At 39.4% G+C, this 23,378-nt stretch overlaps 1 protein-coding gene across 2 annotated transcripts; it reads left to right on the top strand.

Moving 5' to 3' along the window:
* Positions 1 to 658: 658 nt before the first annotated feature.
* Positions 659 to 23,306, top strand: LOC134207937 (solute carrier family 25 member 35-like). Of its 2 annotated transcripts, none has more exons than XM_062684013.1 (3): positions 659 to 843; positions 1,347 to 2,103; positions 22,879 to 23,306. In XM_062684013.1, exons 1-3 carry the CDS (start codon positions 841 to 843, stop codon positions 23,067 to 23,069), a joined length of 951 nt encoding a protein of 316 aa, XP_062539997.1. In that variant the 5' UTR covers positions 659 to 840; the 3' UTR covers positions 23,070 to 23,306. The 2 variants fall into 2 exon arrangements, with proteins under 2 accessions (XP_062539997.1, XP_062539998.1); XM_062684014.1 differs by lacking the exon at positions 659 to 843 and adding an exon at positions 1,070 to 1,160.
* Positions 23,307 to 23,378: the final 72 nt, after the last annotated feature.

Genomic DNA, 23,378 nt, shown 5'->3' with positions numbered 1-23,378 from the left:
CCGCGAAAGTCGGAAGACTGCGGTGGGCCGAGCACGTAGGCAGAATGTCGGACAGTAATCTGGTGAAAATGGTTCTCGACAACGATCCGACGGGAACAAGAAGGCGAGGTGAACAGCGGGCAAGGTGGATCAATCAGGTGGAGGACGATTTACGGACCCTCCGCAGACTGCGTGATTGGCGACATGCAGCCATGGACCGAGCTGAATGGAGAAGACTTTTGTGTATTGCACAGGTCTCTCCGGCCTTAGTTTGGTAATAATAAATAATAAATCAAACAAAAGAGTCATGTCAAGGATCTGGGTGTCTTTCCAAACTCGCGGATAGTATTTAAACAGGGCTTTCCCTATCTGCCCAAATAATTATCAAGACTTTTCTCATAAACTCCCTCCTTTTCAAAAGTGATTTTGTACAAATGAATAAATATGTTTGCACACATGTTTAACATAAATTTAAAAAACCTCTGCTGCTGTACTTTTAAATATATTACATTTACCTAATAAATTCAACCGGGGAACCACCCTCGTCAACTTGTTTGCAATTAAGCTCCCCAGAAGTAAAAGCTAAGGAACTTTCGAATTCCCACTAGAATGTAATGCGCATGCTCCATTTTCCAATGTTTTCCTTTATCGACAACCATCCGTAGTTGTCGTTGATATCGTGACCATTTGTTTAGAAACGTGAATAGTGAATAAAGTTCTTGTTGGTAGTTTCCATCTGAAAACATGTTTTTTGACAAATCAATGCGTTAGAACTTTTATTTTTTAACCAAATCCTCCGTAACAACCATGTAGAGTTATCTGTTCACTCGCCACTAACCCGCTCTCCCCAACTCCACCAAAATGGTTAGTTGAATCAAAAACATGATTTTTTACTATAAGTTGTTTTGCTCTTAATTTTCTCGCATGTGATCGCGCTGCCTTACATGATCATTCCGGTTGTATAGAAACAAACGACCATACCGAAACCGCGAATTTCTTGGCATGAGGCATTAGAAATCTAAGCATGATGCATGCACTCGCTTCGCACTAGGCGGATGCAGCAGGCAGATGATTCGAATGCAAAAATAGACTTTGGTCAGTTACCTCCTCGTTAGTTGCTAGTGTTGTGATATACCGACCGCCAGAATATATATCAGTTTTGAGCGCTCTGGTTAAGGAAGGTGCTAATTCTCTGTCTGGCTATTATAATTAATCTCGAGGCATAAATCATTTGTGAGAGAATAGCGTCTAGTGTTTCAATCGACTTCTAACCGGCCCATCAAACGCCCCATTGCAGTTTAAACCATTTTTCCTCAAACGCGAAAATAATTACATAATTTGGCTGATGCGACTTTCTCGAATTGCAGCGCTCGATCGACCATCCACCAGAGCAATCGTCATCGATCGGGATGGATTTCCTGCTGGGCGGGTGTGCGGCAACCTGCGCCGGGTTGTTCAGCAATCCGTTCGACGTCATCAAGACCCGGCAACAGCTGCAGGGCGAACTGATGAATGCGGCCTCAGAAACACAACGAAATCCATACCGATCGATTACCAAGTCCATTCAGTCTATTCTGAAGGCGGAGGGAATCTCCGGACTGCAGAAAGGACTTGTCTCAGCTCTGGCCTTCCAGTTCATGATGAACAGCGTTCGGTTGGGCATCTACCAAACGGCGGAGAATTATGAGTGGACTCGAGGTGACACTAAATTCGGCACGTTGGTGTACTCGATTTTCTGGGGAGGGTTCAGTGGAGTGATTGGAGCGACGGTGGCCTGCCCGCTGTACATGATCAAAACACAGATTCAGGCCACCTCACATGGGAAGTACGCCGTTGGTTTCCAGCATAATCACACGGGAACGATGGAAGCGCTGGCTGGGATTTACAAGACCTACGGCATCAAAGGGCTGTGGAGAGGATATCCAGGAATCGTAACGCGAACGGCCGTGGGATCGTCGGCTCAGCTGGCGACATTTTCAAACTTTAAGGACTTCTTCGTGCAGTTTGAGATTTTCCAGCAGTCGGTGGCCTTCACGGCGTTTGCTGCCAGCATGTTCAGCGGGTTCTTCTGTTGCGTATTTATGTCACCGTTCGATGTTATTGCAACTAGGTTATTCAATCAAGGTAATTATCATTTTTAGTTTTGACCCATGTCTGAATCTACATGTCTTTCACTTTTCTTAGAATAAGGTTGACAAAATATGGCTAATTTTGATGTTTTATATTCAAATAATTAAATGTTTTGAATTTTCAATTATTTATAACCTCACAATCAGTATTCATCATTTGTGCATGAGTGAATTTTTGGCTCATGTCAAGAACGCCCGAATCAAGCAGTAATATAACATTTGAGTGTTGCATTAGAAGGCGACGGTGGTTCAATTGTAAGCTTGACTGCCTTTGACCATAGTGAACCATGGGTTCGATCGTAGTTGGTGCCAGTTAATTTAATAATTGATTTAACGGCCGCACAAATCAGATTTTTTTTTGAATGATCGCGCGATCGTTCTGCGTACTTCTCGAAAAAAACGAACACGCACTCTTCGTTCACTCACCGACCGCACAAACCACGAACCAGGATTCCCAATCGAAAAATCTCTTTAAAATCGAATGGAGATGGTTTCATTCACCGCACAAAGATAACAGTGGAGATATCTAGCTCAATTTGCCTAAATTACCCTCAGTTTTGTAAATTCACTCCGCTCACCTTGAAATCGACAAATAAATGCTGCTTCGATGTAAAATATTCAGGAGAATCGAATGGAGGCGGTTTCATAGACCGGCGCGGTCAAATAAGACATGGTCCATTTAACCCCATTTTCTCTTATTTTTAGAATTATTTATCAATATTTTGGCTAAGGGCGCCTGAACCTAAAAAAGGCTTATCTTATGTCTAATTTTCAGTATCAAGAAAAAGTGGTTTCATGTTTCATGGTTTCATGACTCAGTTTACCCCAGTTCTTTTTTCTATAAAATATTCATCAATATCTTCACTCCGCGCACCTGAAAATTACCAAAGAAATGCTGGTTCGATGTAAAAATTCTAGGAGAATGGCAAAGAGGTGGTTTCATGAAACGCATGACTTAATTTTTTCACCGAGATCTCAGCATTTTTGGTTTATTTTCCCGAGGTGGGCACCGCCAAGTTTCAGCAACCACGATCCTTGCCGAGATCTCAGTAAAAGTGTCATTTCAGTTGCTGAGAATCTAATTTTTCTGCCGAAGTTCAGTTTTGAAATTTACTGAGCTACAGCTACAGCCAATTTAGCCGAGCTCGAAATAGTTAGTGTGTTCATTCGGTGATTACTTGGGAGCGAGCGGGGGGCTCGCAATATGCCCTACTTAAGCTAAGACTCCTCTAATATCTTAGCTGTAACGATGTTCATGGGTATTTTTACCTCATGCAGCAGTTAAACAATAGAGCTAGAGTATTAAAATTTAGGAAAATTTTGATGACATTCACATTTCAAAAAAGTGGTGATATTTTGTTGCCGGAAAACTCATGGAGCAAAACGCCTTTTAGCTGGCAGCTCTTAGGGAACAAAGTACTATGCGTCGGCAAATCAGCATTCTGGTATGGATCGTGTATGGAGACGCGTAGTGCAGGTTAGTCCCACTAGGGTGTTTTGCCTAACCGAAATGTTAGATGTTTCATCAAAATGAGGAAAATTTAAAATTTCAATCTATTATTTAGACACTCCATGCTTTATCCAAGCAAGTCTTTGGCACAGCAGAGGCATTGCGCGACCGGTAATAAAGTTAATCAGGTCAGTGCATGTTTTCTCGTATTTCGGACAGCGGTGATTTTCCAGTAAGCAGAGCGATCAGCCGGTCGTCAAAATTTAGTTTTGATTTGTGCGGAAAGCAAAACGATCGGCTAGTCATCGAAATTTTGTTCTGCATTGTGCGGGTGAGTAAGTTAATCAAAAAATGAAAATTTAGTTCGCATCCAGATGTGTAGTGCGGTCGATAATTAAAATAATTAGCGTTCGTTCGATTATTTTTGTTTTAAATCAAACTACACGCTATACACGACAGGCCGTTTACCAAACCGAACCCTGCCACACTCCCTACCCCATATATCTAACATCCCAGTGATTTATCGTGCAGAGTGCAGATGACTCGTCGGCTTCTATTAAAGCGAGTATCACGTCAACAATTTCCTACTTATTCCTTAATTGACCTGCATTCGGACACGGCCGGCGATGGTATTGCTTATTTTTGGGTCACCAGTTCTAACACATTGAAGATGATGTTAGTCCTAAACTTCATCTGTTGATTCTCTGTGTAATTACAGCTGACCTGGCAATAACAGATATCATGCTCATGCTCATGCTCATGCATTAGCCTCCGAAAAAATCGTAATACTACCAACCTCAGAAATTTGTTCGTTACCCAACCGAAGTTAACCATTTTGAATCCTACGTAAACATCGCAATTGCAGAAACGGGACTAAAATTTCTACCAATACACTTGTTAAAACTCGCAACATTGCAATCATGCTGGAATGCTTATTAGGGTACCAATCAGGATTTCTAGAACCCACGTATCATACTTTAAACCCTTTCAGGACGACTTTTTGCTACGTAGCTTCAACGTTTTAGGTTTTTTCACTCGATCCTGTCAAAATTAAGTTCCATTATTTTGATTACATGCACATGAGAAACTCACTTGAGAAACCGTCTAAAAACTTCATCAAAATTGGACTTCATAATGCGAGGAGTTTGGGAAGTATCAGGTATCAGAACGTCGGCTCCAGGGGCACGTTCACCTCAATTCGGGAGATTTGTGCCATCGCCTTCACAGCCTTTCTCATCACGCACCTGACGGAAAAGGAAGTGAACAAAAAGGAAAGGAATATGGATGGGAGAAAAATGGGAAGTTGAGGAAAGGTACCCTTGAAGAGGGCATACAACGTATACAACACGTACAAAAGCTCATAGCTCCTTACCACAACGGGTTATGAACAACAGAATGCTTTGAAGGTTCAGGTTTCTGTAGTCAATTTCACTTAGTAAGTGTTTACCAAATATTTGGAAACGCAGTTGCGCATAAACTGGGCAGTTACATATCAGATGATAAGAAGTTCCATAATCGGATTCACAACCATCACAGACAAAGGATTCAACACGTTGAATATTTGCCATGTGATAGTTGAGTCGGCAATGACCTGTCAAGGCCTTGACTAAGACACTGCAATTCTGTTTAGACAGATTAGCTAAATAGTTAGCTACTACCGGAGATGGCTCTCGGATATACAATTTTGTTTGTCGACATGAATCCAAACTACTCCAATACCGTTTGTGCTGAGTGGAAGCCCAAGAGCTAATCAAACGCTTCACCCAACACTTAGATATTGGAATAGCTGGCTCAGGACCAAAAAAGTCTTGTGATGCTCCAGTGCGAGCTAACTCATCAGCCAATTCGTTTCCAGCTATGGACGAATGGCCAGGTACCCATATAAGGTGTAATGTATTAACTGAATTCAGTTCCTCTATTTGAGTTCGACATGCGATTACTAACTTCGACCTTGAGTTGGCCGAAGCGAGGGCTTTGATAGCTGCTTGACTATCTGAACAGAAGTATATTACTTTGCCCATTATGTGTTTCTGAAGTGCAGATTGCACTCCACACATAATGGCAAATATTTCCGCTTGAAAGACAGTGCAGTGTCTACCCAGTGAGTGTGACTGTTCCAATCTTAGCTCACGCGAGTAGACACCTGCACCCGCTCTACCTTCGAAGAGGGAGCCGTCAGTATAACAAACAATGCTGTCCGACATACTTCTCTCCAAATAGCCAGATGTCCACTCATCCCGCGAGGGGAATTGTGTTGAAAATGTCCTATAAGGAAAACTACTAGCGAGTGTGAGATCACTTGGAGCAAGGACTGTTCTGTCCCAATCAACCATGAGTTGTAACAACGAAGTGTGTGTAGAACTGCGGTTTACAGGATTCTCTTCCAAGATACCGAGAGCCCATAATCGGTAAGTACAAGAAAGTGCTTCTTGTTTGAGATGTATGTGTAGTGGGACAACGTCGAGAAGAACCTCGAGAGCAGCCGTGGGAGTCGAAGAGAACGCACCAGTCATTGCCATTAGGCACATCCTTTGAAGATGGCCTAATTTAGACTGAATTGTCCTCACTTCACCCTTTTGCCACCACACAAGACATCCATAAGCCAAAATTGGTCGTACAACTGTTGTGTAAATCCATTTGATATATTTAGGTTGAAGTCCCTGAGTTTTACCAAAGTTCGTCGGCATTGGCCGAAAGCCATACACGCCTTTTGACTCTGAACTCAATGTTAGGAGTCCAGGAGAGCTTGGAATCAAGAATTAGTCCCACATACTTTACCTGATCCGTTACATTGATTTCAGAGTCAAAAAGATGTAATGGGCGAATACCGTTACGGTTACGTTTTTCCGTGAAAAGAACAATAGATGTTTTATTCGGATTAACCGAAAGGCCATATTGGCGACACCAACTTTCGACTGCCTGAAGAGCGTTTTGCATCAGGTCGAATAAAGTAGTAATACACAAACCGACTATCAATATTAGATAGTCGTCAGCAAATCCATAGGTAGGAAAACCGCCATTATTGAGTAATCTCAATAGCGTATCTGCAAAGAGGTTCCACAAAAGTGAAGATAATACTCCCCCTTGGGGGCAGCCACAGACACTTAATTTCCTAATCGCTGCTTGACGTAATGTCGAGTAGAGATGTCGGTTTTTAAGCATCTGGTGAATCCATTTGGTAATTATATTAGGTAGCCCATGACATCGTGCGGCTTCCAATATTGCATCGAAAGACACGTTGTCAAAAGCACCCTCAATATCTAAGAACGCACCCAAGCATGATTGCTTTTGGGCAAATGCTTTTTCGATGTCGTAGACAACCTTGTGTAGAAGAGTCACGGTGGACTTTCCAGATTGGTAAGCATGTTGATTAACATGAAGAGGCATGTTTGCCAAACAGTCATCACGGATGTGATGATCGATAATACGTTCTAAGCATTTCAGAAGAAATGAGGTCAGACTGATGGGTCTAAAACTCTTTGCTTCTTCATACGAAGCACGTCCTCCTTTTGGGATAAACTTTACAGTGACATCCCGCCAGGATATGGGAATATACCCAGTAGCAAAACTGCATACTAAAAGTTTTTTCAAAACATGTTTGATATGCTCAAAACCCTTCTGAAGAAGAACGGGATAGATCTCATCTTCCCCTGGAGATTTGTAAGGAGCAAAACTATTAAGAGCCCATTGAATCGATTCAGTAGTTATGATTCTACGAGCCTGAGCCCAAGACCCATAACTACATGAAAAGACATCAGGAACATCCGAAGATGCAATATCTACACATCCAGGGAAGTGTGTATCAAATAAGTGCTCTAACGCTTCTTCGTCAGAAGAAGTGTAGTCGCCATTTGGCTTGCGAATTTCGCCAACTTGGAAATCCTTGGATCTCGCAAGAATTTTATTCAATCGAGTGGCTTCACTCAAATTGGAAACATTTGCACAAAGGTTTTTCCAGCCGAATCGTTCAGCAGATCGTAGAGCCTTCTTGTAAGCTTTGCGAGCCAACTTGAAAGAATCCGTCCCTGCTGAATGGCGTCTGTTCCAACTCCTTCTACACTGCTTCCTGAGCTTAGCCAAATCGGAATTTCACCACGGGGTTCCTCTTGAGGTTTTCACAGAACGCAAGGGGCAAGCTTCTTCAAAAGCTTCCACGATATGCAACGTTGTAGTATCAACGGCATCATCCAAGTCGGTAGGAGTTTCAATGGATGGTAGATATCCATGAAATTTTGTCGAGAGCAACTCTGTATAGAGATCCCAGTTGGTTGAACGGGGATTTCTAAAACGCAAGGTCTGCGAAGAAACATTCAACTGATCAAAATAGATGTAGCGATGGTCAGATATGGATTCCTCATCTGACACATGCCAATTCGTCAACTCGTGACTGATTCGATTGGAGCAGAGAGTTATGTCTAATACTTCTGCTCTATTAGATACCATAAAGGTTGGGCGATTGCCTATGTTAAGTAAACCAAGTTCGGTACTACTTAAGTATTCCATCAAGCTGGAGCCTCTCAGATTGATATCCGAGCTACCCCAGATGATGTGATGAGCATTAGCATCACTACCGACAATTAGCGGAAGGCCTTTTGACGTGCAATAACTGACCACTTGTTTGAAAGCATCCGTAGGGGATGGTTCATCATGTGGTAAATAAACCGAACAATAGACGTATTTCCTGACGGGGATCCGCCAGTTGCATCAATTGTGACAGCACATACATCTCTGGTTGTTAGTTCAGAGATAAGTGTAGCAACGATAGCGTTGTTAACAAGTACACATGCACGCGGCATTGATCGAGAGTTTGCCATTTCATTACTGAAAGCAGCAAAACCGGGTTCACTAGGTTACCTAGGTAAAAGCTACCCTTGCGAAAATAGGGTTCCTGCACCAAAGCCACTTGGGATTTGCCATTTTGCATAAGTCTACAAAGATTAATCGTTGCTGTTCTTTTGTGCTGAAGATTGATTTGAGCTATCCTAACTGTAGCCATTGTGAATTACGATAATACACTCCACAACTTCAACATTTATGTGAACAGCAACGATGAAACCAAGTCGGTATCGTATCAAGAACGTCAAAGACGAAACACAGAGTACACTGTGAAAAACGCATATAGCGAATCCATATAGGTGACAATTAGATGAAAACTAAATAAAACATACTCATAATCCACCCTTATTTAACCTCAAGTTGAGATTGAATAAGAGTAGCCGATTATTCCGGAGAAGTAAACAGTCAACTACGCCATAGCTCCGGTTAGCGCAGTAAGGGCTCAATACGGTGAAGGGTGCCCTGGTGTCTCACAGGCTCAGTTAGCGGTTAGGTTCTTTTAGACCCCCTAACCATTCATTCATAGGCACGGTAAGCATAAAGCCGCATCACACCAAGAATTAGGGGTCACCTGTATGGTGTACTTTTACCACTGGAACAGGCAATCCGTAGCGTTATTCTTAGCCAGACAACCGGCTGCCGACACCACACGGCTATCTAGGCTGTTCGTGGGGAGAAGTTGACATTGACTTTACGTCAACTCTCAATGTGGCCGAACAGCCATGCAGCCACATTGAAGATGATGTTAGTCCTAAACTTCATCTGTTGATTCTCTGTGTAATTACAGCTGACCTGGCAATAACAGATATCATGCTCATGCTCATGCTCATGCATTAGCCTCCGAAAAAATCGTAATACTACCAACCTCAGAAATTTGTTCGTTACCCAACCGAAGTTAACCATTTTGAATCCTACGTAAACATCGCAATTGCAGAAACGGGACTAAAATTTCTACCAATACACTTGTTAAAACTCGCAACATTGCAATCATGCTGGAATGCTTATTAGGGTACCAATCAGGATTTCTAGAACCCACGTATCATACTTTAAACCCTTTCAGGACGACTTTTTGCTACGTAGCTTCAACGTTTTAGGTTTTTTCACTCGATCCTGTCAAAATTAAGTTCCATTATTTTGATTACATGCACATGAGAAACTCACTTGAGAAACCGTCTAAAAACTTCATCAAAATTGGACTTCATAATGCGAGGAGTTTGGGAAGTAACATAGATAACTATCGTTCTTTCTTAGAGAATTCTAAATTAGATGTTCTGTCTATTACTGAAACCTGGCTTAAACCATCAATTACTAATAAGTCTATTGAACTCGATGGATACAAAATCATCAGATCTGATCGTCAAAATAAAAATAAATCAAGAGGAGGAGGAGTTGCCTTCTACCTTAAGAAAAATGTTAAATGCACCGTTATCGCAAAACCTGAAACTGAAAGTGAAATTGATTATTTGTTTATTAAACTTAAGCATGCCAATTTAGTCTGCGGTGTCGTCTATAAACCCCCGGACGTTAATGTTTCAAAACTAGACACAATTTTCAGTGTAGTTTCAGAAATTTCATCTTCAAATCCCAATGTTCTGTTGGTGGGTGATTTCAACATTGATCTGATGAAACGCGATTCAAAACAAGACTGTGAAACTAATTGATTATTTAACATCATTTGATTTCAAACTTGTCTCTACTCATCCAACTTGCCATAGGCCCGGTTCTTCATCGACCATTGATCTGTTTACAGGTAATTGCACAGACAGTTTGAACAATGTGTACCAGTCGTCAGTGGGGGGAATCAGCGATCACGATTTTATTTGTGTTGATTATAAGTTTAGGCTATCTAAAACTTCTACTGATTCTTATTGGACTCGTGAATATCATAAAGTTGATAAAAACTCGTTTATTGCTGATCTTCGTTGTGTCGATTTCGATAATGTCTACAACTGTGTGGGAATCAACGAAAAGCTTCGGTGTTTCAATGATTTACTTTACTCCGTTCCTAACATACATGCCCCACTCAAGAAAAAGACGACCAAAGATCCAAGAAATCCTCGGATCAACAAGTATGCTAATCGATTGATTAAAAATCGCTCCGAAGCCTATGAGTGCTGGAAACGGGACCAAGGTAGCCAGAATAAATGGAAAAATTTCACCTGCCTTCGTAACTTGGCCAACCGTGAAATCAAACGCACAAAACGAGAATATTTTAACTCTCAACTTAGTGCTGATCTTCCTGCAAAGCAGTTATGGAAAAACATTAAACGAATGGGCTTGAAACAAACGAACACTCATGTAGGTGGAGGTGACGTAACTGCTGACTCCCTGAATATGTTTTTTGCAGCACACTTCCCGCCCCTTAGTTTCAATCAAAGTGAAGATGTTGAAACACAACCAAAGTTTCCATTCAGATGTGTAACTAGTGATGAAGTTTTAGCTGAGTTCGCCACTGCCTCGTGCGATGCTGTAGGAAACGACTTTATTCCATTGAAAGTTTTAAAAATTTCTTTAGGTGTCACTCTTACGTACATTACTGATATTTTCAATTGCTGCATTACATCATCCGAATTTCCTGTCGATTGGAAAATTGCTAAAGTTATTCCAATTAGTAAGATTGATAATCCATGTATCGAAAAGATTATCGTCCAATAAGCATCCTTTGCGCTCTTTCTAAAGTTTTTGAGTCAGTACTTTCTAAACAACTGAATGAATATTTAATCCGAAATAACCTGCTATGCGCTTTCCAATCGGGGTATCGGAAGGCATGTAGTACAGTGACTGCACTGATTAATATTGAAAATGACATAAGGGAAGCACTAGATAAAAAAATGATCACTATCCTTACGCTCTTAGATTTTAGTAAGGCATTTGATTCTACTAACCACCGACGATTATGTGAAAAGTTGAAACACAATTTCCACTTAGACCATTTCTCCCCAAGTTTAATTCTATCCTATCTTTCCAATCGGTTGCAGTATGTCGACTACAATAATCATCAATCCGAAATTATTGCAGTCCAAACTGGGGTACCACAAGGCTCAATACTCGGTCCATTACTCTTCTCGATGTTTATAAACGACTTACCATTGAGTTTATCTTTCTGTGAATTTCACCTATATGCGGATGATTGTCAGCTGTACTTCTCCGGAGAACCTAGCACCACACCTGAAATCGTTTGTCGGATGAACTCAGATGTTCAAAATATTTTAGTGTCGTGTGAACAGAATGGACTGATTCTTAACGTGAAAAAAAATACAGACTATAAATTTTCACACTAAACGTGCAACCTTACCTTTTGTTCCTCCAATCAAAGTTGGAAACGATTTCATCACGTATTCTAATGTGGTTAAAAATCTCGGCCTTCTAATGGATTCAAATCTAAATTGGACAAACCTGACAAACACAGTTTCCAGTAAAGTCTACAACGTCTTGCACTCCCTACTTTCGCGGCGGCATTGTACTCCTCAACATATCAGGATTCAACTTGCCAGGTCACTTTTAGTACCTCTATTTGATTATGGAGACATATTGTTTGGTCTTATATCTAATATCTACATATCTAAAAAAATAAACCAGGCTTTCAATGCAGTCGTAAGATATGCATACGATCTAAAAAAATATGACAATATATCTGCCTATATGAAGTCTTTACTTGATTGTGATTTTGTGAATCATCTTAAGCTAAGAACATGCATCCAAACATATAAAATTATAAATGACCCCCCAATTTACCTCCGAAACTTCTTCAAGGTTGCCCGCTCTTCTCGAGCATTACTACCTACTTATTGTTCCAAGAGCCCTTTCTAATAATTTTAGAGATTCTTTTCGTGACCGTGCTGTCAAAATTTGGAACGAATTACCTCGTAATCATAGAAGCGAAACGACATTTGTCTCTTTCAAACGAATTATGAGCATTCACTTCAATTCCCAATAGTACTTTGGTATGAAATTACTTATTTTATTGTGTTAGAAAATAGCACATAGTTGCGTAAGCTTTGAAAACTGTTAAGTGGTTATTTATGCGATTATAAAGATTATGTAGATAAATAAATAAATAAATAAACTAGTATAGGAAGAACTAGAAAGGCATTGACATATTGTTAAGAAAATTATTTTGAGCTTGACATATTTTTTTTTGATTTCTTAGGCCGTCCAAACTGTTGTGGAGTACATATCCTCGAATGTATAAGAAAATATCCCTAGAAACAAAGTGTGCTAAGATTAGATGTATGTCCAAAATATCCATGTAATCCTAATACATAAATTAATCAAGTATGAATCTTCTATATAATAAAAATGAGTTGAGATTTCCTTCCTGACGATTTAACTCGCGAACGGGTTGACCGATTTGCAAGATTTTTTCCCTAATCGATTCGTTTTGGGAACCGCAAGGTTTGTATATACAAAAGTTGGTGAATATAACGGGGAAATGTAAAAAATCATTAGAATACTATTTTGGGTCAGCTGTTGAGGAAAACAAAACAAACGCACGGAAATTGATCTAGAGTGCGGTGCTGCAAATAGTTTATTGTGACATTTTCAACACCCGGGCAAAGTGTAATAATTGGGTAAGTATGGCCTGAGCTATGCTGAGACTCCCTGAACCAATGGCCTCAGGGTCGGCACGCTCACCTCAAGCTACTCGCGGGCAGGGAACTCTCGCAATCAAAATGTAGGGAAAACCACAGAGCTTCACAATGCGACACTTTATTTCCTCCACTCTTTCACTTTCTTAAGTCTAGCTAACCTGTCTTCCTCGGGGCCCCTCTTCCTGGCAGCACTCCACCACTTCACTTCTTCCTTCTTCAACTCCTGTCCTTCCTCGTCCTCTGCCTAGCTCTCCTTCCGTCCTTCCTTGACTTCAATCTTCGATGCAAGGGCATTCACGCCGGCGACGGCGGCTTTCTTCCTCTTCGGTACTTCCTTCGCCCTTCAACGGCCTACGTAGCGTCGGTGGCTGACACCTTCCTCCTTCTGTTGCCGACGACTCGGCTCGCTGCGGCTTACCGGTGGTAACGCTGGGGTGGCTTGGGGATCTCCCTCGCTCCTTGCCGCGGTCCAAAACGACCAATAAGATGGCCGAACGGCTATCGGCGGAACAATGCCGAATCAGGCCGTCAATGGAACCTGGGTACGATGGCGGTTCTCGATGGGGTTTAACCAAGTATTAAACCATAAAACGGCGGGGTTCTGAGAAGGAGAAAATGCTGGGATCAGCTTCTGTCTCCGGAAGCAGCCACTTTAAGTTACCTGACGTCCTCTACGCCTGGTCTTCTTCCACAAACTCTCTCACTTCAACTTCTTCTAATTTGGTGCTTTCGCTAGCTTTAAAACTTTATTCCGTTCACTTCGAATTGCGTTGGATAAGTGACGGTTTCAGGCTTGTTTCCTGCATTCTAGGGTCATGACCTCCTTTTTCAGGTCAGTCACCTCGCATCATTCCATCAACCCAATTACGCCACCCCTTCATGGCTGCTCGACGATGGTGCTTCTGGCCCTCTGGTGTTGGGTTGGAGGACTATGGTGAGTGGTTGGCTGCGGTCTTCTAGGGTGGTGGAGGCTAATCACGCCCTGCTCTACTGCAGTCGCTACTGTACATGGAAAACCTACACATAAAGACGAGTTTTACCTGCCATTCACAAACAATTCACGCATAACACTCAAATTCCACGAATTTCTCGGCAACACTCATCACATAACATAACCAACACTTACAAAAGCTGGGTTTCTTTCGCTAGTAAAGGATAAAAAAAAGTTGGTAGTGTGGTGTATCTTACTTCGCAATGCACCACTCCGTTAGCTGCCTGGCCAATTGTTTCACCCCCAGGCAAATCATCCCCTCGGCACGGGTCGCCTGACACCTTGGGAATGATTTGGTGTTAGGAACGTCATATTGTCAGCTTCAGTGTTGTACTGAGCCAGGCGATATGATTCAGGGAAGATCCATTAATTCTCGCTTAACTATTCAAAAGGACCTAAGTAACATTTTTTCATGAATTAATTTGAATACTGCAATCAATAGCTTTCATGTTGTTCTGTTGATTGCGCTATTCAAATTAATTCATGAAAAAAATGTTACTTAGGTCCTTTTGAAAAGTTAAGCGAGAATTGCGTAACCCAAAAATCGGCCATTTTCAACCACCCTCCCCCCTATGTCACACTTCTTGTATGAATCAGTTAAAAATTGTGTATATATTGTCACACTTCGCCCCTCTCCCCTCTAAGCGTTACGTAATTTATGGATGCTCCCTTACACCGTTAGGCACTTCTTCACAGTATCCATATCCAAGCCTAACGGGCTGAAGCAGAAGCCTTGGTTGATCTGGTAGATACCGTGGACTGAGATCGAGAACATTTTGGAGTACCTTGAACATCTCATATTCAAGAAAATTGGACCGTCTAAGACGAATTAAGTACTGTCCATTTAATTCCACCAGTTAATTTTCGTTATCTTTGCAGATACGTATTTCGACCACAACTGTGTGGTCGTCTTCAATGTCTTGTACTTGACTCGACTTAAGTACAAGACACTGAAGAAGACCACACAGTTGTGGTCGAAATACGTATCTGCAAAGATAACGAAAATTAACTGGTGGAATTAAATGGACAGTACTTAATTCGTCTTAGACGGTTGAATACATTCCACTAAAAGAGCTATATATATTTTTCTGAAGAAAATTGGGTTTACATGATGCGCATATGCTTTTTGAATTGGTTTGGTGAGGTTGATTTTTAAGAGGTTGTCTGCATGAAACGTAAAAAATGGAATTCCGAACGTAGTGTCTTCGCAAAGTTTTTCAGGAAAACTTTTGCTACAATTTTTATTAGGAATTAAACCTTGTACGTTGTGAAGTGGAAAAATTAAAGTTTTCATCTCTCTTTTAGGGGAATTGATCAGTAAGCTAAATACCTCCAAAGAAGCGCATTAACTTACTAATAAAATATCTCGAAGACACCATTACGCTAAATTGAATAATAATGGTAGGGGAAGGTGGGGAGACTTGATCCCCGGGGAGACTTGATCATCCCCTGTTTTATCGAGAACTAAAGTAGTTTTGTTCTAGCGTATTTCTTAATATAGATCCTCTAAACTTATGACCTGCATGTGGTGAGTTATTTTTTGGATTGACAACCTTATTTATTCTGCAGGGCGGTTTGTATGTTTTGACCTTCCTAAAGATTTTTTTATTGGCCACGCAAAATTTGACCAACTTTTCATAATATTGACCAAATGTTTTCCTTTTTCACAGCACAAAGCCATAAATATGCTTAATGATCTGTACTGATAAAAATGTCATCATTCCATCAAAGTTTTAGGATATTTGGGTTTGAAGTTATTGCCTCAATATCACACTTGACCCCCAATATAAAAATTGGGCGAAAAAAAATCAAAAAACTCTAAATCTGTTCTCAGGCTTCTAATTTTTCGTAGATTTGACATGATTTTGATGAAGGGTTGGCAGGAAAATTTATGTATTGCGTAGTTATCAGAGAAAGGGGATCAAGTGTCCCAAATTTTAAAATTGCATATGCTGTCGAATTCAATAACAAAAATCGTTCATGTCTACGCACAGCAATTCAAAAATTCCGCGTATTTTGAAGGAAAAATATTTAAAAAATCTGAGCGCACCTTTCTAATTTTATTAAAGCAAATTCTTGGAGAGGGATCAATTTCCCGAGAATATTTGAAAAGTCGATTTTTGACAGCACTCCAAAAAATCGATGGTGTATCAAATACAACAATAATTTAAGAGCCAGTTCGCGAGAAGCGCGACCCCCTCTTGTATCGATATTCTCCGATTTGGATGAAATTTTCAGGGTTTGTTCATATGTGTAAGAGAAGACATTTTGCAAATTTAAAAAAAAAATCATTGAGGGGAAGTGGGGTAAAACGGCCCTTCAAAAATTATTGTTCAAAAATCGCCAAACCCAAAAAATGCAATAACTTTGGTAATGAGTGACCGATTTTGTTTAAATTTTGCACGCTTTTTCTACTCAATTAATACATTATACCAAGTGGTTAATATGGTTATAAAGTTGTTTACTTTAGGAGAAAATGGAATTTTTCGATAAAAAATGGTCGTTTTTCCAAAGGCAATATTTTTCACCAACAGATCTAGGATAAAAAACTAAACCCGCAAGGCAATTCAGGAACTAAAGAGCTTTCATCTTATATATAATTCAGAAGCGCCAACTCAAGAATTTCTAAGAAAATCGCAATTTTCTGCAACACTGTTTATTCAAAAGAAAGTTCGCACAAATTTCGACCCTACTTATGTTGATGTTTTCCGATCTGGTGAAAACTGTCCAAACTTTTTTGTCTAAGTAGAAATTAAAAATCAGGATTTTCCATAAGGGGAGTGTAGGGTAAAATAGTCCATTAAAAATAAATGTTAAAAAATGCATCAATTTTTTATGTGAGTTCTAGCAGAAAATACATAAGGGGCCGTACACTTATTACGTAAGCACTTTTTATGGGTTTTTTGACACCCCCACCCTCCACCCATGTAAGATTTTTTCCATACAAAACATTTTTTTATTTATATGGCGCGTAAGATATTGACAGACCCCCCCTCCCCCCATAAGTGCTTACGTAATATGTGTACGGTCCCTAAGTTTAAAAACACTATTTCTTCTTGCTTTCAATTTATCTATATTTTTCGTCTCAATAGATACGTATATCCTTCGCTGATCTCTATTAGATAGCAAACTATTTGCAGAACAATTTTCAACAGAAGTAAAATAGGACCAAAATAAGTGCCTTAAGCATTAGCGAGTTTTTCACAAACTGAAACAAAAATGAACGGATTCGGCGAAAGTGCTAGTTGATTTTTTTTAGTCAGCTACAATTACTGTGGGTACCGGTACTGATGTTGCTTTTACAGCTATGCGAAAAAAAAATATTCTTAACGGCAAATTAGCAATTTCGTAGCGTTTAAGCATAGCTTGTTGGTGGAGCAGCTTCTCAGATTATATTTTTCTTTTGTACTTGCATCAGGTTACCATAGGCTTGTTTTTGTAGCTTGTAACGATTGTGCGATATTCATAACTCTCTTTCATCCTACATCATTATCAGTTTAAACCAAATTCTGCAAGTTTATTGTGCAAAAACGTCAAACCGTGTACCATTCATACATTTTGAATTACTAACCTTCAAACTGCTAGCTAATACTAATGACACACTGGTGGTATAAGTACCATGATACAAGAATCTTGAAATGAGTAGAGTACCGATTATTGTCTTTATTAAAGATAGCCTTGGAAAAATTTTCTTGTCCTGTTGTACCATGGTACAAGTACCACAGGTGTGTTTTTAGTATAATATTACAGAGATACAATCTAAACAAAATGTTTGACTGAATGGACTATACCAGTTCTAATCGGGTGTATATATTTTTAAGGGTTGACCAATTTTATCTCATAGGTAATGGAATACCCTCGATTCTATGTTTACACAACTGTGTGAAAAGCAATCTAAAGTTTAACAAACTTGCATTCATTTTGCACGATACGGGAAAAAACTTATTTTTTCTACAACGAGCTGATTTTTTGTACACGGAGAGCGTAACAATGTAATGTGTATACTATTCAATAGGATAGAGTATACTATTGTCTGACGATTTGAAAACACACCCCTCATGAAAATACTTCAAATTTTAGGATACACGTTTCTACTCTCATAGATAAACTATATAAATTGTAAATAGCTTAATCAATTAATTAAAAGATTACCAAGCAAAACTGTTCTATTCTCGGCTTAATTTATACCACCTGAAAGTGCTTGAGTACCTTAACAAGACTGTGTAGTTGATTGTAAAAAGGATTCCTTGAATACCAGCTTTTTTTCCTGAAATCTTTTCTAACCTTATATGAACATATTTCCAACCAACTATCCAAGGTGTGGTTTGCTAAGAAGTAGTACTCGGGTAGTAACAGCTACTTTTTGATACTTTTTGTACTTACTTTTTAAAAAATCTATTGCCGAGGAATAGACTCCCGTATTGAAGTACCAAAACAAATGTTCTCATTTCCCAATGGATAGAAACTAGCTAAAGCATTGGATTTTGATTTACGTCGTTCTAGGACCATCGTTTTTGCACTTAAGACGTGACCCATATATGGAGGAACTGGTGGGAATATATTTTGATGGAACAATATTTTTGAACGGGAGTTTAAGACGGCGCTAAGATTACAATACCTCCGCCGGAATATTATACAGATGACATGACTAGATGACCAGTTCACGTTATTTTTTGAGATTGAGACATTATGAAGTATTTAATTGTTGACAGATAAAAAACCATAAAAATACTACGCTTGGAAGAATTTCGAAGCAAACTAGCAAAATCGCTAGATTAGTTGCCAGTTGGGTCGGAATAATCAAATCTAAAAAGTGTGGTTACGATCATCTGGTCTCGTAACATTATTTATATTTGAAGATCTATTTTAAGCCTCCCTCAAAATCCTTATATTTTGCCAAATAGTAGTCAAACATAGAAATAAAACTTGCAAGTTTCAGCCAGATGCTGAAACATCGATAAAAATGGAGTTGCGATTCTCACAACCTGGCTTGCAAATAAACAGTGTAGTGTGCAGAATCTTATAATTCTATTGATTGTTCTTAAGTCGGCGAACTGACATAAATTTCAATAAATTTTCAAGTTAGAAAGGAAATACGCCATGTTTTTATACTATTATATTATACTACTTATACTGCTTGAGCTCACATATAAAAATTTATGAATTTTCAACATTTTATTTTTACAAGACTGTTTTACACAATTTACCGAAACTGCGTTAAGGATAATTGTTTTTTTTTTCGCATAGCTGTAAAAGCAACATCAGTACCGACCCAAAGTAATTGTAACTTATTCAAAAAAATATCAATAAGCACTTTCGCCGAATCCGTTCATTTTTGTTTCAGTTTGCGAAAGACTCGCTAATGCTTAAGGCATTTATTATGGTCCTATTTTACCTCTGTTGAAAATTGACGAAAAATATAGATGAATTGAAAGGAAGAAGAAACAGTGTTTTTAAACTTATGTATTTTCTGCTAGAACTCACGTAAAAAACTGATGTATTTTTTTACATTAATTTTAAAGGACTATTTTACCCTACACTCCCCTAATGGAAAATCCTGATTTTAATTTCTATTTAGACAAAAAGTTTGGACAGTTTTCACTAGATCGGAAAACATCAACATAAGTAGGGTCGAAATTTGTGCGAACTTTCTTTTGAATAAACAGTGTTGCAGAAAATTGCGATTTTCTTAGAAATTGGCGTTTCTGAATTAAATATGAGATGAAAGCTCTTTAGTTCCTTAATTGCCTTGCGGGTTCAGTTTTTTATCCTAGATCTGTTGGTGAAAAATATTTCCTTTGGAAAAACGACCATTTTTTATCGAAAAAGTCCATTTTCTCCTAAAGTAAACAACTTTATAACCATATTAACCACTTGGTATAAAGTACTAATTGAGTAGAAAAAGCGTGCAAAATTTAAACAAAATCGGTCACTCATTGCCAAAGTTATTGTTTTTTTGGGGTTTTGGCGATTTTTGAACAATAATTTTTGAAGGGCCGTTTTACCCCACTTCCCCTCAATGAAATTTTTTTTTAAATTTGCGAAATGTCTTCTCTTACATATATGAACAAACCCTGAAAATTTCATCAAAATCGGAGAACATCGTTGCAACCTCCCTTGGAAAGGGGGTCGCGCTTCTCGCGAACTGGCTCTTAAGGACTGTCATACATCAGTAAAGTTAGATACTATATTTCTTAGAGAGTCTGTGCGGAAATCGCATATGTTTATTTATTTTTGGCTGTGATACATCGGATATCAGAAATGGGGAACAAGTCTACCCAGTCTCCCCTACTATTAAATAAACCAGAAAAAAGGCGCTCAAAAAACGATGATACGACAGTATATGCACTGTCACAAAATCTTAGACCCCCTCCTTCCCTAAAACTTGTGACTTCATTTTTGAATGACCACATAAGCCAAATTTTCTCGCATACTAATAATGCAGAGGCATGGCGTGATCAATTCTTCAACCAGTGCACTGTTTGATTGAAGTTAAATATTTCGAGAAAAACGCGTATAAAAGGGACCTGAAATGACACATTCAATATAAACGATTCATCTTCAATATGTGTTGAACTTAATACTATTTAAAAAAAAACACAATAATAAAGATTAAAAAAAAAATTCATCTTCAAGCGTGTTTCCCATATGTTTTGTCTATCTGCTTCTAAGCTACATCCCATTTATCGAATTAAGTGAAGAACTCTTGCTTAACTTTTTACCATTTTTTTCATGAATTAATTTGAGTACTGCAATCAAAAACTTTCGTATTGGTCTGTTGATTGCAATATTCAAATTAATTCATGAAAAAAGTTACTCCTGTTAGGTCCTTTTGAAAAGTTAAGCGAGAACTGATCACCGTATCAAAATTCACAAAAAATGCAGTAGAAAAAAAATATCGAATTAAACTCAAACTAAACTTAAAGTGACAGTGCTTTGAGTTTAAAAAAATATCACCATGAGAATCGTTATGTTTTTCAATATTACAGATAAGAGATCTATCTATCTGTTCAATGGGACGGCATCTTTGAATTTTAAAATAATTTTAAAGTTATTTCGTAGAATGAGACGAGTCCTAATTGTTATAAAGCTTGTCCATTTAGAATCCGTAATAATAAAACATCTGTATTTACTGTACTTTAAGGAAAAAATAAATATGCAAATCACTTCTAGTTTTCTAGTGACAATTCGCACTTTCTTCTTTATTCCTCTCATCAAACGCTGCACACCTCCGGAGACAACTTCCTTGGCACATTTGTTCCACATTTTGGTCATCTGAGTCGCGTCCCGAGCTGTTTATCCACTTTTATTAGGCTTCCGCTTCATTATTGCCCAAAATGTCTCGATGGGCCGGAACTGCGGGCAGTTGGGTGGCTTATTGTTGAAATCTACGTTATTATCGCGGTACAACTGGATGACTTCCCGGCTGTAGTGGTAACTCACCAAATCTGGCCAAAACTTCACGGGACCTTCGTGGGCTTTCATGAAACTTAGTACGCGACTTTTGAGACATTCTTCCATGTACAGATCAGAGTCCATCGTCTTATTCGTCACGAACACTTTGGTCTTTGCTCTGCAGCTGCATATCTCTCGCCAAATCATCAGTTTTTGGCAAATTTGTCCATAAAAGCAAACCTAATCTCGCAGGAACAACTCCTCGTGCCGTCGCCATGCTGAATTTTTGGCCAGGAAGCTGTCCATCGTCGATGAAGAGACGAGCTCGGTGGTCTAGTGGCTACCGCTTCCGCCTTATAAGCAGGAGGTCGTGGGTTCAATTCCAGGCTCGTCCCTTTCCTACTTTGAATTTCTATCGTAGTTCTTTCTGTGTTTCACGTTTACCAAAACGATTCCTACTGTTATAATTTTCCACACAATCCCAAAACCTCCCGTGGCACCTATGAGAGGTCGTAGAGTTCTCTGCATCTTTCTTAAGTAGGTGTCCAACTAACCATCCTTCCCCTTCCTCAGCATTCGCAAGGACGTGGCCAGGGCAGATCTCGACTATTGGAAAGTGCATTGCTTCCATCTAAGAGATAGTGATTAGTCCCAAATCAATATCTGTGGTAACGGATGAAAATGATGCTACTCTCATACAATAGTCTTGGCTTGTACCACCTACGAATTTGTGCGAATTGGTCAATGCTAATGCTAATGCTAAAAGAAGCTGTCCATCGTCGATGAGCAGGATTATCAACATGGGTGTGCAAATTTTTTTCTCTCCTTTCAGCTTCCATCTGGAATAATTTTTGACTCGTTGCACGAAACATCGTGAAATTTATACCACAGCAAGTGGGCGCCTAGGTATACAAACCGCTGTAAAAGAATTCTTGCAGCGGTCACTTTCCGTGCCGCTGCAATACAATTAATGATTCCGGATTCTAACTGGATTCTAAAAAGCTTTACGTTCATCTGGTTTCATCGGTTACACACCAAGCGTCTCCATTGGAAAACAATTTCTACAGTTTTAATATGTAGCTGGAAATTATTGCTTCTTTATTAGGATTTACTTAATTTCATCCAAAATTTTATACTCTCAAGCAAAGATGAAAGAATACCAATCCGGAGATGGTGAATTCGATTCTCGATCCGGTCCGAAATGCTTTCGGCTGAGAAACATTCGCGATGGCCTGGGCATCTTCGCCAACCGCAAGTCCAGAACATATTCACTTGACTACCTATTCTGAGATGTGGTTAGACGAGTATTCCTAGCAGAGTTCATATTAAAGAGCAATAGCAGCATCTTTCAAAACAATGTGACGTTTTATTTTGTGTGCATGATCTTTTTGTTTCAGGATACAATTGGTTGTGAATGAATAAATAAGAAAATAGCGTCATAAAACTTCATCAACTATTATCACTATTTTTTCTCAAATCTTGGATGTATCATTCCTCTGCTTCCAGGTGTGGACGCGAACGGGCGCGGTCTCCTGTATCGCAGCGTGTGGGACTGCTTCAGTAAAACCCTCCGGGCCGAGGGTCTCCACGGCCTGTACAAGGGTTTCGTACCGAACTACTGGCGCATCGCACCGCACACGATCCTAAATCTGACCTTCTGGGATCAGTTCAAAAGCTGGAAGGATCTCTACTACTGAGGAATGGAATACCGGATGCTATTTTTAACCTTCAAACTGGGGATGTACGGTGCTGTAAAACGATATTTTTTTATTAGCTGTAATTTTGTTGAATATTAGATCTATAAGCGGGAAACATGATGTAACCGAATCGATTCAATTACATACAAAGTGTAGCTTAAGCGGTTTATTACAAATATACAATAAGCTTGTTGAATAAATAAAGAAACGAGGTAATGATTAAGGCAAGCGCTAAGCACGAAATTTACTGTCAAATATGATTGATGATATTATGACCCTATATCCTGTTATCTCCAGTTATACAAAAAG

The sequence above is a fragment of the Armigeres subalbatus genome, chromosome 1 (assembly GCF_024139115.2).
Source record: "Armigeres subalbatus isolate Guangzhou_Male chromosome 1, GZ_Asu_2, whole genome shotgun sequence".
Taxonomy (NCBI): domain Eukaryota; kingdom Metazoa; phylum Arthropoda; class Insecta; order Diptera; family Culicidae; genus Armigeres; species Armigeres subalbatus.
This window is presented reverse-complemented; position numbering and strand designations above follow the sequence as displayed.